This window comes from Nothobranchius furzeri, chromosome 17, assembly GCF_043380555.1.
Source record: "Nothobranchius furzeri strain GRZ-AD chromosome 17, NfurGRZ-RIMD1, whole genome shotgun sequence".
NCBI lineage: Eukaryota > Metazoa > Chordata > Actinopteri > Cyprinodontiformes > Nothobranchiidae > Nothobranchius > Nothobranchius furzeri.
The window spans coordinates 34,106,448-34,128,820 of NC_091757.1; the positions used below are offsets into that span (position 1 = coordinate 34,106,448).

At 44.7% G+C, this 22,373-nt stretch overlaps 2 protein-coding genes across 4 annotated transcripts; one reads left to right on the top strand and one right to left on the bottom strand.

Moving 5' to 3' along the window:
• The first annotated feature begins 2,602 nt into the window (after positions 1 to 2,602).
• On the top strand, positions 2,603 to 5,000 carry tbx16 (T-box transcription factor 16). Its single transcript, XM_015972433.3, has 8 exons — positions 2,603 to 2,721; positions 2,815 to 2,917; positions 3,184 to 3,348; positions 3,425 to 3,571; positions 3,643 to 3,713; positions 3,793 to 3,881; positions 3,954 to 4,167; positions 4,240 to 5,000. The coding sequence occupies exons 1-8, from the start codon at positions 2,603 to 2,605 to the stop codon at positions 4,676 to 4,678; spliced, it is 1,347 nt and encodes a 448-aa protein (XP_015827919.3). The 3' UTR covers positions 4,679 to 5,000.
• A 3,789-nt stretch (positions 5,001 to 8,789) lies between these two features.
• klhl22 (kelch-like family member 22) lies at positions 8,790 to 21,620 on the bottom strand. Of its 3 annotated transcripts, none has more exons than XM_015972074.3 (8): positions 21,491 to 21,620; positions 20,782 to 21,095; positions 12,657 to 12,822; positions 12,257 to 12,580; positions 11,748 to 12,157; positions 9,743 to 9,935; positions 9,436 to 9,669; positions 8,790 to 9,360 (listed from the first exon to the last, which is right to left on the bottom strand). In XM_015972074.3, the coding sequence occupies exons 2-8, from the start codon at positions 21,030 to 21,032 to the stop codon at positions 9,019 to 9,021; spliced, it is 1,920 nt and encodes a 639-aa protein (XP_015827560.3). In that variant the 5' UTR covers positions 21,033 to 21,095; positions 21,491 to 21,620; the 3' UTR covers positions 8,790 to 9,018. The 3 variants fall into 3 exon arrangements, with proteins under 3 accessions (XP_015827560.3, XP_070402668.1, XP_015827559.3); XM_070546567.1 differs by lacking the exon at positions 21,491 to 21,620 and adding an exon at positions 21,258 to 21,467 and having other exon boundaries at positions 12,269 to 12,580; XM_015972073.3 differs by lacking the exon at positions 21,491 to 21,620 and adding an exon at positions 21,258 to 21,467.
• Between the last annotated feature and the right edge of the window lie 753 nt (positions 21,621 to 22,373).

Sequence of the window (22,373 nt, forward strand, 5' to 3'; positions counted from 1 at the left end):
AGAACGTGTACCTGATGTCAGGTAACAGCCTCCCTGCTGTCTCTGCAGGCCCGTCAGGCATCAAAAGAAGATGCTGCGTGGCTAATGTGAGTGAAAGGTGTGAGATTTCTCGTCAGCTCACCCCGGGGGCTCTTTATTGGGCTGCCTCAGAGCCGTCTGATCCCAGACCCTGGCTGTATATTGGCAGCTGTTAACCGTCGAGCACATGGAGATGTGCTCCTACAACAAATGGCCAAACTTCAGGAAAACAACCAGAGAGGAGCTATAACATGTCTGAGGAAGATGATGGAGTGGCCTTTTTAGAATTGGAGTATTTTTATTGAGGATGTAGCAAAACTAGAACATGGCTGGTGTCTGTGAGCTTACAGAGGAGTGAAGCCTCAAATAAAATCCACCTCAATGTCTTCTCCAGATAAGGCCTCTGATTCGTCACCCAGTCAAATCTGTCCGCTCTTGGCTTTAGTGCATTGGTCGTGTACCATCACACCTGTCGGACTCAGTTTGCACACCTTTGCTCTGACACTGTCACACTCACTGCTGCAAGTGACCTAAAGTAAACTGATTTCTTTCATTTTCAAAAAGCCACATGACCTCTGACCTGAACAAGGCCGCTTGATGCTCTGACCCAGGAGGACCTATAGCAAGGAGAGCGACAGTGAAACGTGCTCGTAACCACTTGATGACAACTGGTTTGACACATGGATGACAGAAACACACGCTCAAGGCCAAGTTGTCCTGAAGAGTCCCAGGGAGCTGGTTGTGTGTGTGTGTGTGTGTGTGTGTGTGTGTGTGTGTGTGTGTGTGTGCGCGCGCGTGTGTGTGTGTGTGTGTGTGTGTGTGTGTGTGTGTGTGTGTGTGTGTGTGTGTGTGTGTGTGTGTGTGTGTGTGTGTGTGTGTGCGTGTGTGTGTGTGTGTGTGTGTGTGTGTGTGTGTGCATCAGGTCAGTTAAATGATCAGACATCTTTGAGTGCATCGTTACAACCTGAATGCATCCTTTTTATTTGACATTGATCCAGAGCTTGTCGATATGTCCGCGGGGAGTCTTCTCACCCTGTTTCACTGCCGATTTTACACAAAGGCTAAAGAGCTGCATGTGCAGCACTTAGAAACACACAAAACCACTTCTCAGTGCAGAGGTGTGAGAAAAGCTGCGCCTACAGAGGGCATTGTATGCAACAGACCTGAGATCACCTGTGAAGTGGTCTGTGTGTGTGTGTGTGTGTGCGTGCGTGCGTGCGTGTGTGTGTGTGTGTGTGTGTTGGGGGATGACACATAAGAACTAAAAAAGAAAGGAAGCGTGTTCAGGCTAACAGTGTTTAGTATTTAGCAAGCAGGGAGGGTCAGGCTGACCAGTGTGTGTGTGTGTGTGTGTGTGGGGGGGGGGGGGGTCTTTATTCCCTGGCCCCTCCTGTCCCATTCAAGCCTGACTTTGGGCTCGTGGTGCTAACTGGTGGTTAATTGCCCACCCTCTCCACATGCAGAAACCATCTTTTTCAAGAGAAACCTGTTTAATGAGATTATCCATCAGAGCACGGGCTTGTCTAGACACCCCAATACACAACCCCCGCCCCCAACCCCCACGCCCTGCTGTCCCCCATGGCCTGAGGATGCCCTGCAGGTAAAACCACCTGCACAAGAAGGGATGTGTGTTATCATCACACCATTATGGGTTTACACCGAGTTTCCCACCCACTAATGGGGAGAGCCCAGAGCACAAAATGTGCAAAGGCAGTCGTTATTTTATGTGAAATTTTACACACTTCCACATGGATTAGTTGGGTTAGAGAGTTTGACACTTCTAATCTGGAGATATTTCATTAAGTTTTTTTCCCTTTAAGAATATAAAACTGAAAACAGCTTCTGCTCCTGTTCTCTCACAGCTGTGCTTGATGGTTTACTGAGCGTTTAACTCATTGCACAAACGTACTAAGTGGCATTTCTGTGGTTGGTTCTGACCCTGTCACCGGTATTTACACAGCTTCTGATGCCGCCACAATCCTGCAGCAGAGAAGTCCGTCCGTATTTGTTTTTAAAGTCTCTTAGCAGTTAATAAAGATGCATTTCCTCCGTCCCCCTTCCTGTGGGGACGGTATCAAGGCTCTGTTAAGTCTCTTTGATTTTTGACCCCCTCCAATCACAGTGGGGCCCTGACTCATCACTGTGTCGCTTCAAAGCCTGAGAATGGCCCTCTTGGCCCCACCTACTGCAGGGTTCCCCTTAAAAGTCATGGTCACCCTCTCCTGCAGCAGCATTTCTCGTCTTCCTGCTGCAAAACGACTGAGCTCTCTGACCTTTAAGGACTGCTGGACCTTTCTTCTTGGCACGAGCCAGGGAGCTGGGGGCATAACAAAGTCACTTTTTGGATTTGGCTAACCTTTGGATCTACTTTAATGCAGAAACCACTACAGATCTGAAGAATGCAGTCCATTAGGGGTGAGTTCTGATGGTCGTTCCCTAAATCCTGCAGAGTTCTCACCCATATTTGTCACATTTTCTTACCGACTTACGTTAACTATATCAAACTCTCATTTTACCAGCATGACAACATGTACGTATTATTGCAGACTTAAAGTCCAACTTCAGTGGTCCTCCTCCCTCCTCCATGGCTGCCGGCCCTGATGCCTACCTCCAAGGCAACATCAGAATGACTCTGGAGGACCTTGACCTTTGGAAAAGCTTCCATCAAACAGGAACAGAGATGATAATCACCAAACCTGGCAGGTTAGACAAAAACACAAGTGATGATCGTTTGTAAAACTGTACACGTTTTGTTGATTCTGTTCACATTTCCTCATAATGGTGTCTGACTTCCAGGAGGATGTTCCCACACTGTAAAGTGATTCTATCTGGTCTGATTCCATGTGCCAAGTACATCTTACTGGTTGACATGGTTCCAGAAGATGGGTTCAGATATAAGGTAGGGCTTATAAATCTCCCCAGACAAGTCACCCCCACCTTGGTTTATCACCCTACTCCTCCTCTGACATCAAAGAACACTATCTCTTCCTGTTTTTTTTATCTCCTGCTGGGAGCTCACTGTACTACCCCCCCCCCCCCCATCTCAGTGGGTGGCATAGGCCAGCCGTCACTCTCCAACCCATCGTGGGAAGTTTAGAAAGAGGAAGCTGCACCTTTAAGTCACCATTCTATGCAAAAGATTTACAAGTTATCTCCTCCCTGCAGTGGAACAAGGATAAATGGGAGGTGGCAGGCAAAGCGGAGCCTCAGCCTCCCTGCCGGACCTACCTCCACCCAGACTCTCCAGGCCTGGGGAGCCACTGGATGAAGCAGAGTGTCTCCTTCCTTAAGCTCAAGCTCACTAACAACACCCTGGACCAGCATGGGCATGTAAGTATGAGTACACAGTTAAATAACACACAAGGGCTTTCTGCTCAGCACGCTTTGGCTCCCGTCCCCTCTGCAGATCATTCTGCACTCCATGCATCGCTACCATCCACGCTTCCACGTCATCCAAGCAGACGACCTGTTCAGTGTCCGCTGGAGTGTTTTCCAGACTTTCACCTTCCCAGAGACTTCCTTCATCGCGGTCACAGCCTACCAAAACACCAAGGTTAGTTTCTGCCATAGCAAACCGGCACAACTCCCAGCACCGGGGTTCTCACAGAGACTCTCCTTTTGCAGATTACAAGGCTGAAGATCGATCACAATCCATTTGCGAAGGGTTTCAGAGATGAGGGCACGAGTAAAAAAAGGTAAGTCCAAAGCCATGCTGAAGTTTGCACGGCTGCAGTGACAGATTGTGCTTTTAACGAAGCTGACTGTTCTCTGCAGACAAGCAAACAAAAGCCCAGATTGCTTTGAGAAAAGAGCCAAGGAACCCAGCGTTGTGGCTGAGGACTCTAAAGAGGACAGTTCACCAGGTACCATTTTAATTCCTCGTTTGTGACAGTCTCTTCTGTTCTGGACTCACGGTGCCACTTGTGTCCTCTCAGGCTTCTGCCAGTCCTCCTACGACAGTTATGACAGAGATGAAGGCGATCTGGCCAAAAGGAAAGACGAAAAGTCTGTGAAGGAAGAGCGTTACTCTCCGTGGGATGCTGAGAGGCAGCAGGGCGTGAGGACCGACTCTCCTGCTGGGGGCGACACCAGAGAGATCTACAACACAGAGCAGCTTGTTCCCACTCCGGCTTCCTATCAGCTGTACAGGTAGATAATGGGAACAATACACAACAAAATAGGAAAATAAATAATGCTGTTTTGTGACTTTGTACTCTCCAGGGCCCATGAGAATGGCAAGTCTCCCTCCCCTCCCTCCAGCATCGCCAGCAACAACAGTGGATCAGGACGGAGCTGCTTCGAGTCCCGGGTTCCTGACATCGCCACCGTCCCCGAACACGACCCTTCAAAACCTCGTACGCATGAAGCTGGTCCTTCCCACTGTGGCCCCCAGCACCTACCGGGCCCCCAGGACTACAGTGGAGTGCTCAACATGACCATGGCCCAGGCCGGCAAGCCCGGGATCCTCAGCCACCACATCTACAGCCCCTACAGCGCAGAGCAGCCTCTGGGCCAATGGAGCGGACCCGGACCTGCCCAGTACCCTCCTCCTCACCCTCTGACTGCTGACTACACCACACAAGCTGTGCACCATGGCTATCACCATGGCAACGTGGCAGAGTGGAGCCAGTACCCGCTGTTCTCCTACTCCTGCTGGTGATGGAGACTTTCAGCGTTATCGGACTGAGAGACGAGTTTCCCAACGCCGCTGCGCCTGGCAGCGCCCACGGAGGATCCACGCCCCACCCCGGCCGAGGGCCCGGGAACAAGGAGGAGCAGGACCGAAGCTGCCCTGCTCTGGCACCATCCAAACTGTAAACCGAAGTGTGCTTGGCCCTGCTGACAGATTGTCGTATCGTTTATTTATTTAGTGTTTTGTTTCATCTTCAGCATAAATATTATTTTTGTACAGAAATAAATAATAAATAAAGTGTTTGTGTGCCAATTGTGTGTGTCTAAAAACTGGAAATAAAATCCAACTGTAACACGGTTTGATGTCTGGTTTAATCCAAGCTTTGCCTTCAGATCCTTCTAGAGCGGATAAACAACCAGCAACCTGACTCCCGCAGACACATGATGTTTCATTCATTAAATGTTCAATCAACGTTTCATCCTGTCTAAAGTCGTATCCTGAAGGTTTAAGTCAGAGGAAGTCCATCTGCAAGCCTTTTACCTGTGTTTGTTTGTATTTCCACTAATGGAAAGACACACTCTGTGTTTTGGACCAGCCCAGCATGCATTAAAGACTGTATTAGTGCGACTCTGGCTCACCTGCTGAGATTTATCCACCAGCTCATAAAGGCTTTGCCCGACCCTCCTTCTGTATGTCAATGAGCCTTAAAAAGCATGAAAATGGCTCCTTTTCACAGCTAAAAAACACAGGCAGGGCCTATCACTTCCATCCTGAGTGGAGGCGAGCTGCTAATGACTGCTGTAAAATCCAGAGGGGTGGGGGTGGGGTGTCTGTCCCTTTTCAGGAGTTTAGTGTGTGTGTGTGTGTGTGTGTGTGTGTGTGTGTGTGTGTGTGTGTGTGTGTGTGTGTGTGTGTGTGTGTGTGTGTGTGTGTGTGTGTGTTGCATTCATTCAGGTTATCTTTATCTGATTCTGAAATGTGTTAGCTGAAGAAGCAAAAACATAAGACATGTGTAAATGTAGAGTTGGTGGTAGGAGCTGGGGCTGGAGCCGAGTTAAGCCCTTTCCAGTTCCCCTCTCATTGATCACCAAACACACATGTCAGAGGTGAAAGCCTTTAAAATCATGAGAAATGCTTCAGTTCCTTTTGTTTTCTCCACAAACTGAAGAGTTTCAGAATGCCAACGCTTCCTGGCAGGAAGGAGGAGAGAATAAACATTTTTACATACCATTGTTCTAAACTTTTCTCTTTGCATGTGGTTAAACACACAGACATGAATAGTTGTCTATAGTTAAACAGACCCCAGCACCACTGTGATGTGATTTAGTTCACAGAGAGAAGCCAGCAGGCTGATGTCCCGGAGGAGAAGGGCCATCTTTGTTCTCCATTGATTTCCACTGGCCTCCACACCAACACAGCAGGAGAAACGAGAAGTAAAAGCAGACGCTTCCACTGAATTCCCTCCTCTGGGTTTAATCAGCATTGCTCCACACCGATGGCTGATGCGGCCCTTTCTAATTGCTTTGATAATGGCGGAGCAAAGAGCGGTGGATCGACCCGCACTGGCGTGGTTAAGTGGCTGACATATGTTTTTAAGCACTCCCCGGGTGGTGCTTCAGCTTAGGAATAAAGACTGGTGCATAAAAACCAACCAGCCTGTTGATCCTGGAGGTCCAGGGCTGGTGTCAGCACAGCCTACCAGATAACTTACTGGGGGGCTGGCACAATAGTGTGAAAGCAAGAGGAGATCACTTAAAGCCAGCGGGGGTGTTGCAGATGGAGATGAAACAGCCTCAGAGGGGAAAGCCTCAGTCGGCCTTCATAAAGCTGGAGTTTAGAGCCAAATGGAGAGGAACTGGTGGAGACTGGGTGGAATAAAAGGCCCCAGCTAACAGCCTCCACCGTCACGAGGAGGTTTATAAAGCAGCTGGGATGGACAACACAAACAGGAAGTAAAACAAACAAGTCCTTTTAAAGCTTCAACATTCACGTTGTTGGTGCTTCACAACACAAGACATCCACGCCTAAAACCTAAAGTTATCACCCGGTTGTTGGAGGTTTACCAGGAATAAAAGGGTCAGACGGGAGTTTTTATTATTTATTTTATTTATAACAAAACATATCAGACTTACTCCGCGGCGCTCATAAGACGTGTCCTTTCAGAACCAAACATCATAAAACTAAATCCAAATAAGACTTGACTTTGGTCGTTTTAGTGACACAAACAGAAAATGCATAGCGGAGGAGATGCCATCGCTCTTATTGAACACGTTACTGGTGTTGAGTTCAGAGGTCACAGACGGGCTACATGAAACGCTGCAGCCTCACCAGAGCAGAAAATCATTACTTTGACCTGAAGTTAATCAATATATCAGATACACACTTAGGATGTGAGGACAAAACAAGGCACGAGTACTTATTGTGATGAGGATCCTGGCACCACGCCCACACCAGCTGCCTGTTATACTAAAAAACAACTCAGAATACAGTGGGGCAAAAAAGTATTTAGTCAGCCACCGATTGTGCAAGTTCTCCCACTTAAAATGATGACAGAGGTCAGCAATTTTCATCATAGGTACACTTCAACTGTGAGAGACAGAATGTGAAAAAAAAAAATCCATGAATTCACATGTCAGGATTTTTAAAGAATTTATTTGTAAATCAGGGTGGAAAATAAGTATTTGGTCACTTCAAACAAGGAAAATCTCTGGCTCTCACAGACCTGTAATGTCTTCTTTAAGAAGCTTTTCTGTCCTCCACTCGTTACCTGTATTAATGGCACCTGTTTGAACACATTATCTGTATAAAAGGCACCTGTCCACAGCCTCAAACAGTCAGACTCCAAACTCCACTATGGCCAAGACCAAAGAGCTTTCGAAGGACACCAGGAAAAGAATTGTAGACCTGCACCAGACTGGGAAGAGTGAATCTACAATAGGCAAGCAGCTTGGTGTGAAAAAATCAACTGTGGGAGCAATTATCAGAAAATGGAAGACATACAAGACCACTGATAATCTCCCTCGATTTGGGGCTCCACGCAAGATCTCATCCCGTGGGGTCAAAATGATCATGAGAGCAGTGAGCAAGAATCCCAGAACCACACGGGGGGACCTGGTGAATGACCTGCAGAGAGCTGGGACCACAGTAACAAAGGTCACCATCAGTAGCACCATACAACGGCAGGGAATCAAATCCTGCAGTGCCAGACGTGTTCCGCTGCTGAAGCCAGTGCATGTCCAGGCCCGTCTGAAGTTTGCCAGAGAGCACATGGATGATACAGCAGAGGATTGGGAGAATGTCATGTGGTCAGATGAAACCAAAGTAGAACTTTTTGGTATAAACTCAACTTGTGTTTGGAGGAAGAAGAATACTGAGTTGCATCCCAAGAACACCATACCTACCGTGAAGCATGGGGGTGGGAACATCATGCTTTGGGGCTGTTTTTCCGCTAAGGGGACATGACGACTGATCCGTGTTAAGGACAGAATGAATGGGGCCATGTATCGTGAGATTCTGAGCCAAAACCTCCTTCCATCAGTGAGAGCTTTGAAGATGAAACGTGGCTGGGTCTTCCAACACGACAATGATCCCAAACACACCACCCGGGCAACAAAGGAGTGGCTCCGTAAGAAGCATTTGAAAGTCCTGGAGTGGCCTAGCCAGTCTCCAGACCTCAACCCCATAGAAAATCTGTGGAGGGAGTTGAAAGTCCGTGTTGCTCGGCGACAGCCCCAAAACATCACTGCTCTCGAGAAGATCTGCATGGAGGAATGGGCCAAAATACCAGCTATTGTGTGTGCAAACCTGGTAAAGACCTATAGTAATCGTTTGACCTCTGTTATTGCCAACAAAGGTTATGTTACAAAGTATTGAGTTGAATGTTTGTTATTGACCAAATACTTATTTTCCACCCTGATTTACAAATAAATTCTTTAAAAATCCTGCCATGTGAATTCATGGATTTCTTTTCACAGTCTGTCTCTCACAGTTGAAGTGTACCTATGATGAAAATTACTGACCTCTGTCATCATTTTAAGTGGGAGGACTTGCACAATCGGTGGCTGACTAAATACTTTTTTGCCCCACTGTAACTGTCTTCAGAAGAATCTGCCACCCAAAACACAAAGTTTGTGCAGAAACAGAACCTATCACATCTAAACAGAAACAAAGAAGAGTGGTTGGATCTCAGTTGGTGGGGAGTCCTAGGTGAGTGAGCATCTCGTAAAATAACCAAGTGTGCAAAGGTGCTGAGCTGCGATGGGTCAGAGGCACTGGAAGTGGTTACGATAAGGACGACTCAACGCATGGCCACCAACATGAACCCGTGTCAAACTCAAGGTGCTGAATTAAAAATTAAAAAGGCTGTTTCAGTCCTCACTAGAGTCCTCTGAGTTGTCAATGTCTGCATCGTCCCATGTAGCCTTGGTGCGCTGCTCCCAGCTTCTGGCCTGGGCGATCACAGCAGGAGGAACGAGCGCCACGCAGGCGGCCAGGCCAGAGACACGCTCCTTAAACTCAGTCTCGCTCTCCCACTCGTCTGAGTCAGAGTTGTACACGTGAACGTATTTCATCCTGTTGCCTTTGTCATGCGAGCGTCCACCCAGGACGTAGATGCAGCTGTCCAGCACGGCTACGCCAGGTTCTCCATGTCCAGAGGGGAGGGGGCTTATTAAGGACCAGGAGTTGTTTGCGAGGTCAAAACATGCCACCTGTATAGGAAGGAGAACATCCATGACTCTGTGCTTCAAAATGTGCTGCTCTGGATGTGCAACAGTACTCTGTACCTTTAAGACATCACGCCGATATCCACGCTCATCATTGCTACCCCCAATCACATACACACGTCCATTAACAGCAGCCATGCCGTGCCACGCCCGCTCCACCGGTCCCTCCGCACACTCTGTCCACTGACCGGCTGCAGGGTCGAAACAGCACGTCTCTCTGAGGTACGCCATGCCTCGACGGCCACACGTTATATAAACTTTCCCATCTGCCACTGCTCCAGCATGAGCATACACCTAAAAGAGAGTCAGCAGGTGAGAATGTGGCGCCATCATGTGGGCAACAGCAGCAACAGCAGTAGCAGCATACCTCTCTCTTCAGAGGTGACACAAACTCCCACAAGTTGGTGTGCGGGTCGTAGCGCTCCACTGAGTCCAGCTCATTCCTGTAGTCGCGTCCTCCGATGGCATAAATATGGCCGCCCACCACACAGACGCAGTGATCGGCGTGCTGATGTTGGAGAGGCTGGATAGGGCACCACCTGTTGTGACGAGGATCATACCTGAAAGGAACAGACACGAGAGAAAAACTGATTTCATATGGTGAGAAGCTACATGACCTTAAATTACCCAAATTACTATTTCAAAGAAGAAAACTCTTAATAAAGATGAAACTTGAAAAACAAGAATATGGTGCAAAAGTCCTTTCATTTCAGTGAACCATCTAAAGGCTCAGGAACCCTCTGTAGGTCCATCCATCCATTTTTATCCGCTTATCCGGAGTCCGGTCGCGGGGGCAGTAGTTTAAGTCGAGGCCCAGACTTCCCTCTCCCCAGTCACTTGGGCCAGCTCCTCCGGGGGAATCCCAAGGCCTTCCCTGGCCAGGTGAGAGACATAGTCCCTCCACCGTGTCCTGGGTCTACCTTTAGGTCTCCTCCCGGTTGGACGTGCTCGGAAAACCTCACCAGGGAAGCATCCAGACCAGATGCCCGAGCCACCTCAACTGGCCCCTTTCGATGTGGAGGAGCAATAAATCCACTCCGAGGCCCTCCTGGATGACCGAGCTTCTCACCCTATCTCTAAGGGAGAGCCCAGCCACTCTTCGGAGAAAACTCATTTCGGCCGCTTGTATCCGCGATCTCGTTCTTTCGGTCACTACCCAAAGCTCGTGACCATAGGTGAGGGTAGGAACGTAGATCAACTGGTAAATCGAGAGCTTCGCCTTCTGACTCAGCTCTCTCTTCACCACGACAGACTGGTACAACGCCCGCATCACTGCAGATGCAGCACCAATCCACCTATCGATCTCACGCTCTAGTTTTCCCTCACTCGTGAACAAGACCCCGAGATACTTAAACTCCTCCACTTGGGGCAGGACCTCATCCCTGACCCGGAGAAGGCATTCTACCCTTTTCCGAATCAAGACCATGGTCTCAGATTTAGAGGAGCTGATTCTCATCCCAGCCGCTCCACCCAGGTGTTTTGATTTGAGTCAAGAATATTAAACCTTTTCATAATATTCTAATTGAGATTTTTAAAGTGGGTTTTTAATATAAGCTGTAAGCCAAAATCATCCCAATTATAACAAATAAAGGCTCAAATATCTGGCTTTGTATCTAATGAGTCTACCTCAGTTTAATCTTTTCACCAGAATTACTCAAACAGATGAACTTTTGCACCATATTTTCGTTTTTTGAGCTTCACCTAGATTTATAAAATCTGCCCTAAACAAATAAATCTGCTGTAGAAAAATCAGGATGTGACAGGGAACCACACCGGCACGTGTGTGTGACTGAAACTGAGGTTGTCGTCTAAAACTCAGAACAGCCCACCGACTAAAATACTCATCCGAGGACTTGTGTGGCGGTGATGGGTAACCATGACAACGTCAACAACAGATCTGAGATGTAAACCACAGCAGTGACAATGTTGTTGTTTTCGTAGCAGCCATAGTTTTCCCATCATGCTTTGGTGTGTATGTGTGTGTGTGTGTGTGTATGTGTGTGTGAGGGCGACGTTGGTTACAGTTAATGCTGAGTTCTAGAATTCACTCTAGTTCCTCGAGATCAGATCATTTCAACTCTTACGAGCGACTTTGGACAAAATATTTTAGCTAATAAAATAAAACTTCATTATGGTGGGTAACCATGGCAACAGGTTAGTTATTTACAAGTGAGATCAGCTGAATAAGCGGCCTGAGGCACTAACGATGTGTGGAATGTGACGAGGTGAACAGAACAAACAGCGAGGAACCAAATGTTTAAACACTTCTGACGACTGTCAAGGAAACTGCGGCAACATGGACACAAAACAAGGATTTCGTTATTCATAAATAAACGCGGCACTAAAGCGAACACAGTGTGAGAGAACTTCACCTCCAGCAGCGATTCTCTGCACGAAACCCGCTGTTGTTCTTATCTCCTCCAATAAGGTAAACAAAATTATTCAGAACGGCGATGCCCTGGTTAGACATCCGGGGAGCATGAGCCGCAGAGAGGGTCCTCCACTCCCTCCAGCTGGGGTGGAACACCTGAAACAGGTGCCTGTTGTCAGTGAGGGAGCTGGAGCTGAACATGCCCCCAAAGCCCAGGATGCAGTGGAAGGTGGACCGCGGCTGTGTGAGCGCGGTCTGCAGGATGGGCTGCCACAGCTCCTGCTCGTGGTACTGCAGCGCGGCTGATACCGAGTCCTTCAGCGGACACGGCTTCAGCCTGCTGTGAAGTCTCTGCAGAACGTGTTTCTCAATCAGGCAAAAACGCACGGCGTCGAGCATCCTGAGGTTGTCCTAGTCAGGAAGACACAAATGGTCGACTGCAGTTTAGACACTTCATTAAAGGACGAAGGGATGTAATCAATAACCAATACCAATAAAGCAAAAGCACACCTTCGGACTGACCTGCAAGTGCACCTGGTCAGTGTCCACTTGCTCAGGACTGTAGTGAAAGTGAAGCGCAGCCTCGTACACTTCGTTCTCACTGGCCACCTCAAGCTCGTCGCTGCTCAGCGCTCTGAAGACGTCATCTTCAGGCAGCTGTCGGTATACGTCCGCCTGAGACAGAGTCTGAATGTTCCCGAGGATGTAGGTGTGAACTCTGGCTTTAAGCTGCTGCAGTCCATAGACATCAGCCAGGTGGTGCACCTCTAATATGTTGCTCTCGTCCAGCCAGGAGAACAGGAAGTCGCAGCAGAAGCCGGTGACACTTTCAAGCTGAGGAACAAAAGAGCAGAGACTTGGTTGAACGATACACAGTAGAAAGACGAGTGACCGGCTCGACCCAGCACACCTGTAACAGCGTAGCAGCTATCAGAACCTCCTGAACACTCTCCAAGTCCAGCTCGATCTCAGAAGTGTAGATGTAGTCCAGGATCTTCTCCATAGCCATGTGGGAAACTCCATGAATTGTAATCTCGTGTTGCTGCATCTCCCTCAGGCCTCCAGCAAACATCCCTCTGTTGGAGTCAAACAGGAAGTCCAGCTGTTTAAGCCACTTAAGACAAGAAGAACTTTCATGTCTCCATGACTAGTTCTGTTACTGCTTCCTTTTCCCTGATTTACACTGAGAATATAGCGACAGCTCACTTTAACTGCTGTTAAACATATTAACTCCAGACTAAAGCTCCAGTTAAATGCACCAATCAGGTCTTATAAATCCCAAGTAAACGTGTATAGTTAAATTACTAATTATTTCTCACATTTAATTCAATTCAATTCAAAAATACTTTATTAATCCCAGAGGGAAATTGATTAAGCAGGCCCTGGAGCAATACCTCCAGCTTCATTAGTAAGAGTGGCCTTCATTAGAACATGAGAGCTTTAGATATATTTTACTACGACCTGAGCCCAGATTCCTCCTCACAGATCTGTTGTTGTTTACTCTTTTGTGACACGTTTTTAGATCAGTAAACACATTTCTGACAGACAACCTGAGAATTCCAACCTGATGCAGGTTCTTGAGAAAAATAAACAACAATGCTTTGTTTTCATACCAGGAGCTGTAGTAATGATAAACTCCCAAAACCTGTGAAAGTTGTTGTTATGGAAAAATTTATGCTTATTAATTCTTGATCATGGACTCAACCAACTGGATGTAATATGTACTGCTGTATGCCTCTCTGCATGCTCACACACACACACACACACACACACACACACACACACACACACACACACACACACACACACTCTTGTATTCATACACACACGGACTCCCTCTCTAACACAATGACCTCACTCCTCCTTTCTCATCTTCCTCTCTTTAATTAAAGTCTGTGAACAGATGTTCGAGGCATCTACTACAGTTATAACTGCTTGACTTGTCTGCTCATTGTCTCATTCCGTCTTCACTCTAGGAAATGGGTTATTGATAAACATATTGATAAAATCCATGACGTTATTTGGTCCTTCGAGAGCCGGGGTCCCATCACCTCGCGACGCCAAGAGCCGATGCCGGAGGACTGTCGACAACCTAAATCTCCTACAAGGCTGAGTTTGCTGGGGGGTCGGTGAGGCCTTGACGTCATTAGGAGGATTGCGGATCCACAAACTACTCAAGCCCTGAGTGGAGAGAGATTGGGTGAGACAAGTTTGTTGTTGTTTCTTGTCACTGTCTTGTGGTACCGAGAGAAAATCCTAAGTGACCAGGGGTTAAATTCGGGTTTCGAGCATTTTGCCGGAAAATAAAAATGCAAACAGATTCCTGGAATGCTGTTTTGGTAGAGAATGGACCGGGATGATAACTGGTGGCCTGGTTTTTAAGCGTTTAGCCTCCAATACAAACGCAACTTCAGTTGTCATTCTTGGTTGTGTGGTCAGAGAGAAAGATAAACAGATTCCGGAAATACTCTATTGGCTTGGCTTTTGAGCGTTTTTGCCGAAATATAAATGCAACCCTGGTGTGATAAAGTTATAAATGAATGGACCGGTGTGGTAGCTGAGAGGTTAAATTTGGTTTTTGAGTGTTTGACCTGAAATATAAATGCAACTCTGTTATGGCCTGGCCTTTCAGCATTTAGCCTTAAACAGAAACGCAACTCTACAGTTATCTGTGTTGTTTGTTTGTCTTAGAGGTTCTAAGTAAACCGGTATAACTATTGAGATTCAAATTATGGTGTTGTCCGCCGTGAATAGGATGGTTTTGACAGGTTCCTTGAATGCTATAAAGTGGTGATGGCTTTGACAGATTCTCTGAACGCTGTCTGTATTTGGCTTGGGATTTTTTAGCGTTTTTGCCTTGAATAGAAACACAACTCTAGTTATCTTGTTGTGTTGGATGTTGTCTGCTTAAATTGTTGCTTGGATAAATGAGAGAGAGTATGGAAAGCTTTGTACGTGTGGTATCTATGTATGGGAAAAAAATAACTCACAAAATACCTTTTGAGTAAATATGGATGAAAGTGTAAACCCAGGAAATGTGGAAAGGATCTGAAATTACCAGAGAAGTGATGGAAAACGTGATTTTGGTGACCGCTGACGTGTCACAAATGTATGCGAGATGTAGGCCAGCGAGAAAGTACAAAGCGGTGGAGAGAAACAAAGGGTTGAAACTGTGAGCGGAGAGGAGGCAAGGCCTGCCTGAAAATCAAAACATCCGCAGCTGTGCTCTGAGCTAATAAGGTCTTATCAATTGAGGCCTGAAGGTTATAACTAGAAAATGAAAATGGAAAATATAATTTGAACGGCTTCTCAAAATTGTAATTTACTTATTTGTTCTGTCCACTGAGGTGAACATGTAATAAATTATTTGCATATTAGGTGTTACAAACAATATTTGTTGAAATTTGTTTCATTCACACACAAAGATGAATGAGAATAATTGTTAAATGATTGAGGTTGAAGGTTTCATAATTTGTGCATCAAAAGGTTGGACACGACCCAAATATTTAATTTCTGGTATCTGGTGATTAAAATAATTTGAACTACAAACTGTGTCACTTTTAGTGGCTGAAAGGGAAAGGGTTTTAGTGGAATCCCTCAAGTTTAGACATTAACTGTCTATCAGTACTTGGTAGTAAAATGACTGCCTAAATAAAAGTTGAGAGTGTATATTTTGGTTAAACAGTAATCCCAGACCAAATAAAACTAATGACTATTGTCAAATTGCATTTTTTTTCCTTATTTTTGTTTTTAAAATCTTCGTTTCTGACGTTTAAAACCAAGATAAGGGAGTTCAGCTGATGACAATCACACCCGGCTGGACATGAACTGGTGTGCAGTACCTGTTGAATTCAAAACTGCATTTTGAACACTTTAAACATATTGTTTGTTATCAATTGAATCTTTCTGGCGTCTGTCAAAATGTAGAGACTTGTTCATATCTTCGATTAGTGGAAACTGTGATCAAAACAAGGGGAGAAATTGTCTGGGAGTAAAATTAAACAACACAGCAGATTAAAGCTGTTGTAGGGAATTTACATTTAAAAAGTTTAAATTGGTTCAATCCTCACAGCTTGGCAACTTTTAAAATGCTTTGACACCGAATTTCCTGTTCCTCTGTGTCTGGTTACCACAGGGTGTCCCTTACATAGGCGTAGCCGTGGCATGTCCCACCGCCACACCACGCCTACAAGATCCCAAGTTTTCTTTTTTGGCGCTGTTTCCCGAAGAAGCACCAAGAACTACTATGTTGTTGCTTGTGATCACAGCCGGCGGGCAGCAAGGAGGAGCAGGCAGGACAAGGTGAAGTTACAGCATAAGTTGCTGAGTTTAAAATAAGAAAGGTAGCAGTGGATATAATGCCTTTTGGTTTACATGTTTTAGCATTAAGATAAATGAGTGTTGACGATCTTGACAGGTTTTCCTCCAGTGCTTATTAAGCCAGGTTTTCCTCCCCCCACCAGGCTAAGCATCACTTAATCATGTAAAATGTATTTATTTTTTCATGTCTGACTTTAACCGCATCTAATACTGTATTACGGCGTGAGCGCAACAGCGACAATTTAAGATCGATGTGTGAGCAGCCTGAGGTCGGGTGTTTCATCTGAACCCTTAAAAACTCCAGCAGGCTACGCTGCACTATTGACGTGTTAGCACGCGGCGCTAACAACTTAGCGACGTGACATGTCTTGGAGAAAGCATAAAAACACGTTGGACGCTTCTTCTGAAGCGGGAAAATAACACCTCTTCTTAAGCAGAGCACGACGTCGCCTCGGCTCGTTCACGGCCGAGCCGGTGTCGGTACAGGATCTGCTCGGGTGCAAGATCGGCTCGGGGTCCGTCGACTGCCGATGACGTCAAAGTAGTTGATTGGCTGAACATGAACCTTACGGAATTACGTAATCACGTTACGTTGTTATCACGTTACGTTGGTCCAGGCAAATCTTTCTGTTAGAAAGATGGACAACTTTTACAAAGAAATCCATCATTACCCCTTTGAAAATACACTTTTAGCATAGAGCTGCATGTATATTAGGGCTGAACGATTAACTGCATGTGCAATTAAATTGCGATGTGACAAAAGGAGATTTTTGAATCGCAAAGGCTGCAATTTGGCAGCGAGTGGTTAGCGCAATGCTAATATACGTGGAAAAACCCATAGGAATGCTAATGCTAATATCACCAATTACATTCTTACAAATTATGAATTAGAAACGTGCCAAATGATTACATTTGGAGTCTAATAGAAAGTAAAACTACCATCAATCAAATAAGTACAGACAGGTATTTTAGTAAAGCTAGAAAACTTTTAACTCCAGAGTTTTGGCTAGCAGCTATGAGCGTAACTGAACTACGCTGGACAAGACGTCAAAAACTCTAAACACAAAATACTTCAATAAACGGGACACACTTCTTTCCTGCAAATACAATTTCACAGGTGTTGCTAATACCTATGATTCTTCAAGGGATGTGCTCATCCCCTTTTCCCTAACATATATATATATATATATATATATATATATATATATATATATATATATATATATATATATAATCAGAATTATTATCGCGGACGGCCGCCGCCAATTAATTCGCGGACCTCGCAGTAAAAACAGGTTCACTCTGTGTGGATATTTCAGCTCCTTCCCAGTCATGGACCAGGACAAACTTGGTATCGATGGATTCGTGGTAATCTCAGGAATGTGAAGCTGCCACTTTTTTTCGTATAGCATGATGACACTGGTGTTAGAGGACTGTTATTGACTTGGTTAGATATTTTAAGCCTATTTTAAATTTCTTTATATTTGATCTTGAAAACGGACAATCGTATAATTTGGCTGATAATGCAGGGATTATAAAATTTACATTACAATCACAGAGAGAACCTGGTTTATTTCATGTCATATGTATTTAATATATCAATACATATCAGTATCAGCAAAGCTTAACATCATGAACCATGACAGACATGACATGTTGCTGGGGGTGAACGGGCTTTTAGCAAACTGAAACTGGTGAAAAATTATTTGAGATCAACAATGTCCCAGGATAGACTGAACAGCCTAGCTCTTCTTTCTATTGAAAGCCAATTAGCCAAAGGATTGGACTTTAAAGATCTCATAAGTGATTTTGCTAACATGAAGACCCGTCAGTGGGCATTTACTGGAAAATAAATTCCAGGATTTTTGTTTGAACACATTGTTGGCAAATAAAAATAATTATATGAAGTCTGGGCATTTCACTTTTATTATGCTGGCATTTGTATTTGCTCAATATAGAGGTTAAACTGAGATCATATTTATTATCTTGTCTTATAGCATGACAAAAAATGTGTAAGAGAGATATTAAACAATTGAGCATGGGGGCCCACCTAGAAGACTTGTACCTAGGGCCCAGAATTTGGTGCTACGCCCCTGACTACAGTTATCTAAATGCTATAACTGTAGTTTTCAGCTCATTTTATATTGTCTTTTATTTTTATCTTTTACACTTTAATAATTTTAAAAAGAATACATAGCTTAATAAAGTTGTCTAAGGAGCTTTTAAAGAAAAGCGTCTGGACTTCTTTGAGTTGCTTGAAGACATTTCACCTCTCATCCGAGAGGCTTCTTCAGTTCTAAGGTCAAATGGTGGAGAGTCCCAGATTTAAACCCAGTTGGAGTTTCCCCCCAAAGAGGGAACAAAAGATCCCCTGATGATCTTCTACATAAACACATGAGCAAAGGTGTGAGGGTGGGTGTGCGTCCTATTCAGTCAGAGTTTCAGGTGAGCTCATTGTGAAACCTGGCCCCACCCTATCATGTGAATTCCTGAGGTCAGATGGCCCAGGATATGTGTGGGCGTTGAGGCATCTGGGAAGGGATCTCAAAACTGGATTATAGATGGCAGACAGTTGGTGTTGTAAACCACCGCCTCTGTTCAAAGATGGCTGCTCACAGTGGACATAAATGGCTTCCTTTACTCCTCTTTCAAACCATCTGTCTGCTCTGTCCAAAATGTGAACGTTGGCATCCTCGAAAGAGTGACCTTTGTCCTTTAGATGCAAATGAACTGCTGAGTCCTGTCCCGTGGAGGTGGCTCTTCTATGTTGTGCCATGCGCTTGTGAAGTGGTTGTTTGGTTTCTCTGATGTAGAGGTCTGGGCATTCCTCGCTGCACTGTACAGCATACACCACATTGTTCAGTTTGTGTCTAGGAGTTTTGTCTTTCGGGTGAACCCGTTTCTGTCTGAGTGTGTTGCTGGGTTGGTAAGTAAACCGGATATGTTGTGTTTTGAGAACACCCTCCTGAGTTTCTCTGATACACCGGCTACATAGGGGATGACAAGGTTTTTGCGTCTCTTTCTTATCCTCCCTCGCTGGTGTCTGGTCTTCTTTTCTGTGCATCTTTGCTGACTTTATAAACGACCAATTAGGATAGCCACATGTTTTAAGTGATTCTTTTATATGTGCGTGTTCCTTCTTTTTCCCTTCCGGCTTAGAGGAAACATGTTCTGCCCAGTGGTGTAAGGTCTTGATTACTCCAAGTTTGTGTTCCAGAGGAACGATGTGAGTCGAAGAGGAGGTACTGGTCTGTGTGTGTGGGCTACCAGTACACTTCAATGTTGAGGTTGCCATTTTCTTCCAAGTGCACAGCGCAGTCCAGGAAAGGCAAGCAACGTCTTCAAGCAACTCAAAGAAGTCCAGACGCTTTTCTTTCAAAGCTCCTTAGACTACAATGACCTGGATGACTGAGAACCTTCACAGACTTAATAAAGTTGATAAAGCTGATTTCATTATGACTTCATCAACGCAGTCTACAGGTTCTGTAAACGTTGTTTGGATGATGTTCTAGTTATCAGCTCATTTCATTTTATCTTATTATCTCTTTATCTTTTACATTGTCATTTCATTTTTAACTTTTAAACTTTAATCATTTTCATATTTACTCATACGGTTTATAGGTTGCTACCTGTTTTGCAGCCTTCTGAGGATCACTGCCTATTTTTGTGATCCTTTCGTTTTGTGTCGATTTTCAGTTATTAATAATTACATTATCTGTTATTGTCTGTCAGTTATATGGGATAACCAAGCATTTTACAGGGAGGAATGTTAGGGAAAAAGTGGATTTCGATGTCATTGCTGCTCCTAAACATAACTGCCTCCTTTTTAAGTGAAAAACACCTGTTGCTTCATTAAAATGCTAGTGTTATCTTTTTACTAGCTTTCTCATCTCCACAGGGAGGACCGACCTTCCTCAGGTCATGCTGTCCTGTGTGTTATGGTTACACTCCCATGAGAAATAGCATGTTGGCTGATTGCATCTGGGTTTGTGTGGGTGAAGAGATGATAGTGTTTTTACTCCTTATGTGAAACAGCTTACCACCTGGTCTTACGGAACAGTTTGGGAATGTGGTGTGATATGTTTTGTGCGTGTGCCTGGTTAATAAATACTCTCGGAGGACGATGGCACGATGAGAGATCCTGTGAACCATGTTTGGGTGTGTATCATTTCATCTCTCCACTTTGCAAAGTAAAATTGAACAATAATATTGCTCTAATCCTCTTTGTGCGTTTGATTTCTCTTAAGGTGAACTGGTTTTAATAAATAAATAACCCAACATATGTTTTCATATGAGGTCAGGCTGATTTGGAAAGCACTTTCCTCTAAATTAAAACTAAATACCTACATTGCCTAAAGCCATTCAGAGCCTTTTAAACCTAAAATGACATCTTAAAATCTTCTGAACGTGTCTGATGTGCTGCAGCTAAAAGCGGAGGATAGAAACTAAATGTGTGTGTGTGTGTGTGTTTGTCTTTACACAACATCAATATGCTCCATCGAGATGCCATGAGATTTTTGACCTGGACTTTGCACTGAATCATTGTCTTGTGTGGTTTAACTGCCAGAACCGATAAGATTGACTTCATGCATCTTTACAGATATGAAGAGGAATGTTAAAGGTTTCTGATCAGCTTACTTGAGTTATTTTTAAGGCGTCATCGTGAGACACTTAAAACAAAAGTAAAAGCAGCTGTGAGGCCGTTTGAGTTTCACCTGAAATAATCACACGAGGCTGCCAGCACCAGCCGGTGGGCCTGGATGGGTCGACCCTCAACCAGCAGAACCACATCAAACAGGACGCCACCCTGTCTGAGAGTCATCAGGCCGTCCAGCAGGCTGCGGAAATGGGCCGAGCTCCTGAAGAGCTGTCGGCCCGGACGGTGTGAGGAGCCTCTCCCAGTGGGACACAGCCCTCTGTCCTCAGCCATAGCGAGACTCAGACGCTCAGGCGTCCGTATCTTCATGTGTCGAACATCATCCTCACTCGAAGCTCCCTCCGAACAAATTTAAACCACACCAGCACGTATCTAGAAAACAATGAAGTACATCTGAACAGCTAGCAACAGAGTGGTTTGTTTGGTTTTTGTCAATGTGACACTACATCACCGCTGTCTCACAGTTAACGTCAGATTATACAAGTATAACGAGCGCAACAACACAAGTATGTCGTTAATAAAATGCCGTTTTACCGTAAGTGAACCAAACTTCTGGTAGATGTTCACATCATGGTGTTTATGTTATGGTTAGCCTGCTAGCGCTGCTAACGTACTTCAAATCCAACAAACACAAATTGTAAGACTATAAACACACTGAAATGTTGTTCTGTTCGTAAAAAAAATTAAAAGACTCTAAAATAACAGCTTGGTAACACAAAATCTTCTGCGCAGCCAAGAAGTAACCCAATCAAAACAAGTATGTTTACTTTTTAGTATGAGGCGGAGAGCTCAGTCGTGGTTGGTCCATGTTGTCATCTTGTCCCGCCCAGTTTTAGTAATCATACACGTCCTTTACGACGCGAGCACAAAAATAAAATAGATGCCTAAGCTTTATTTCTTAAAACAACGTTTTACTACTTTTACATTTCTGATATATTTTATTATTAACACGAACATAAATGTTAATTCTAAGAACCATACTCTGTAATAAAACACATGAAACACAAGAGGGCGCTGTCTATTGGCGTCTCATGTCCATCCTTCCATCATCCATCCTTCGTAAGCTAATAAAAATAAACTGAAAAAGAAAGAAGAAACGAAAAAAGGAAAATGCGAGATTACAAACAGCTGAAAGTATCATTACACTTTTTAAAAAGCCATTTCTTTATTTGAAGAAGAGATTGCATCTATTAATGTCTTTAATCTACAATAATTTTACAATGGTCTCTTATACATTATATTTGTGAGTATAGAACCTTAAAAAAACTAAATTGTTTACACATGTCATCTGAAAGCATGTCCCATATTTTCAGAACTCTACACACAAATCCCAAACATACACATTCACAATGGGCAAAAACCTTAAATTCTCCTGCAAAATCAAGCTCAAAGCAATGTAGTATCGTCTCAAAATGGTGTTTAGTTTCCAAATGACACACAAACCATCACACGAGTAGACATTTAATACATTGAAAATTCATCTTTTAACAGGGCTCAACATCATCAATTTCTGTAATCGGTGGGCCAAACAGAGGACAAAGTAAGCTTGGGACATCAGCGCTCCAGCTGTGACAGGTGGCCTGCACCTCACCTTTTTCTGGTAAAGAACATTTCACTGGCCTTTACAACACATAAAAATCACCCAACTCT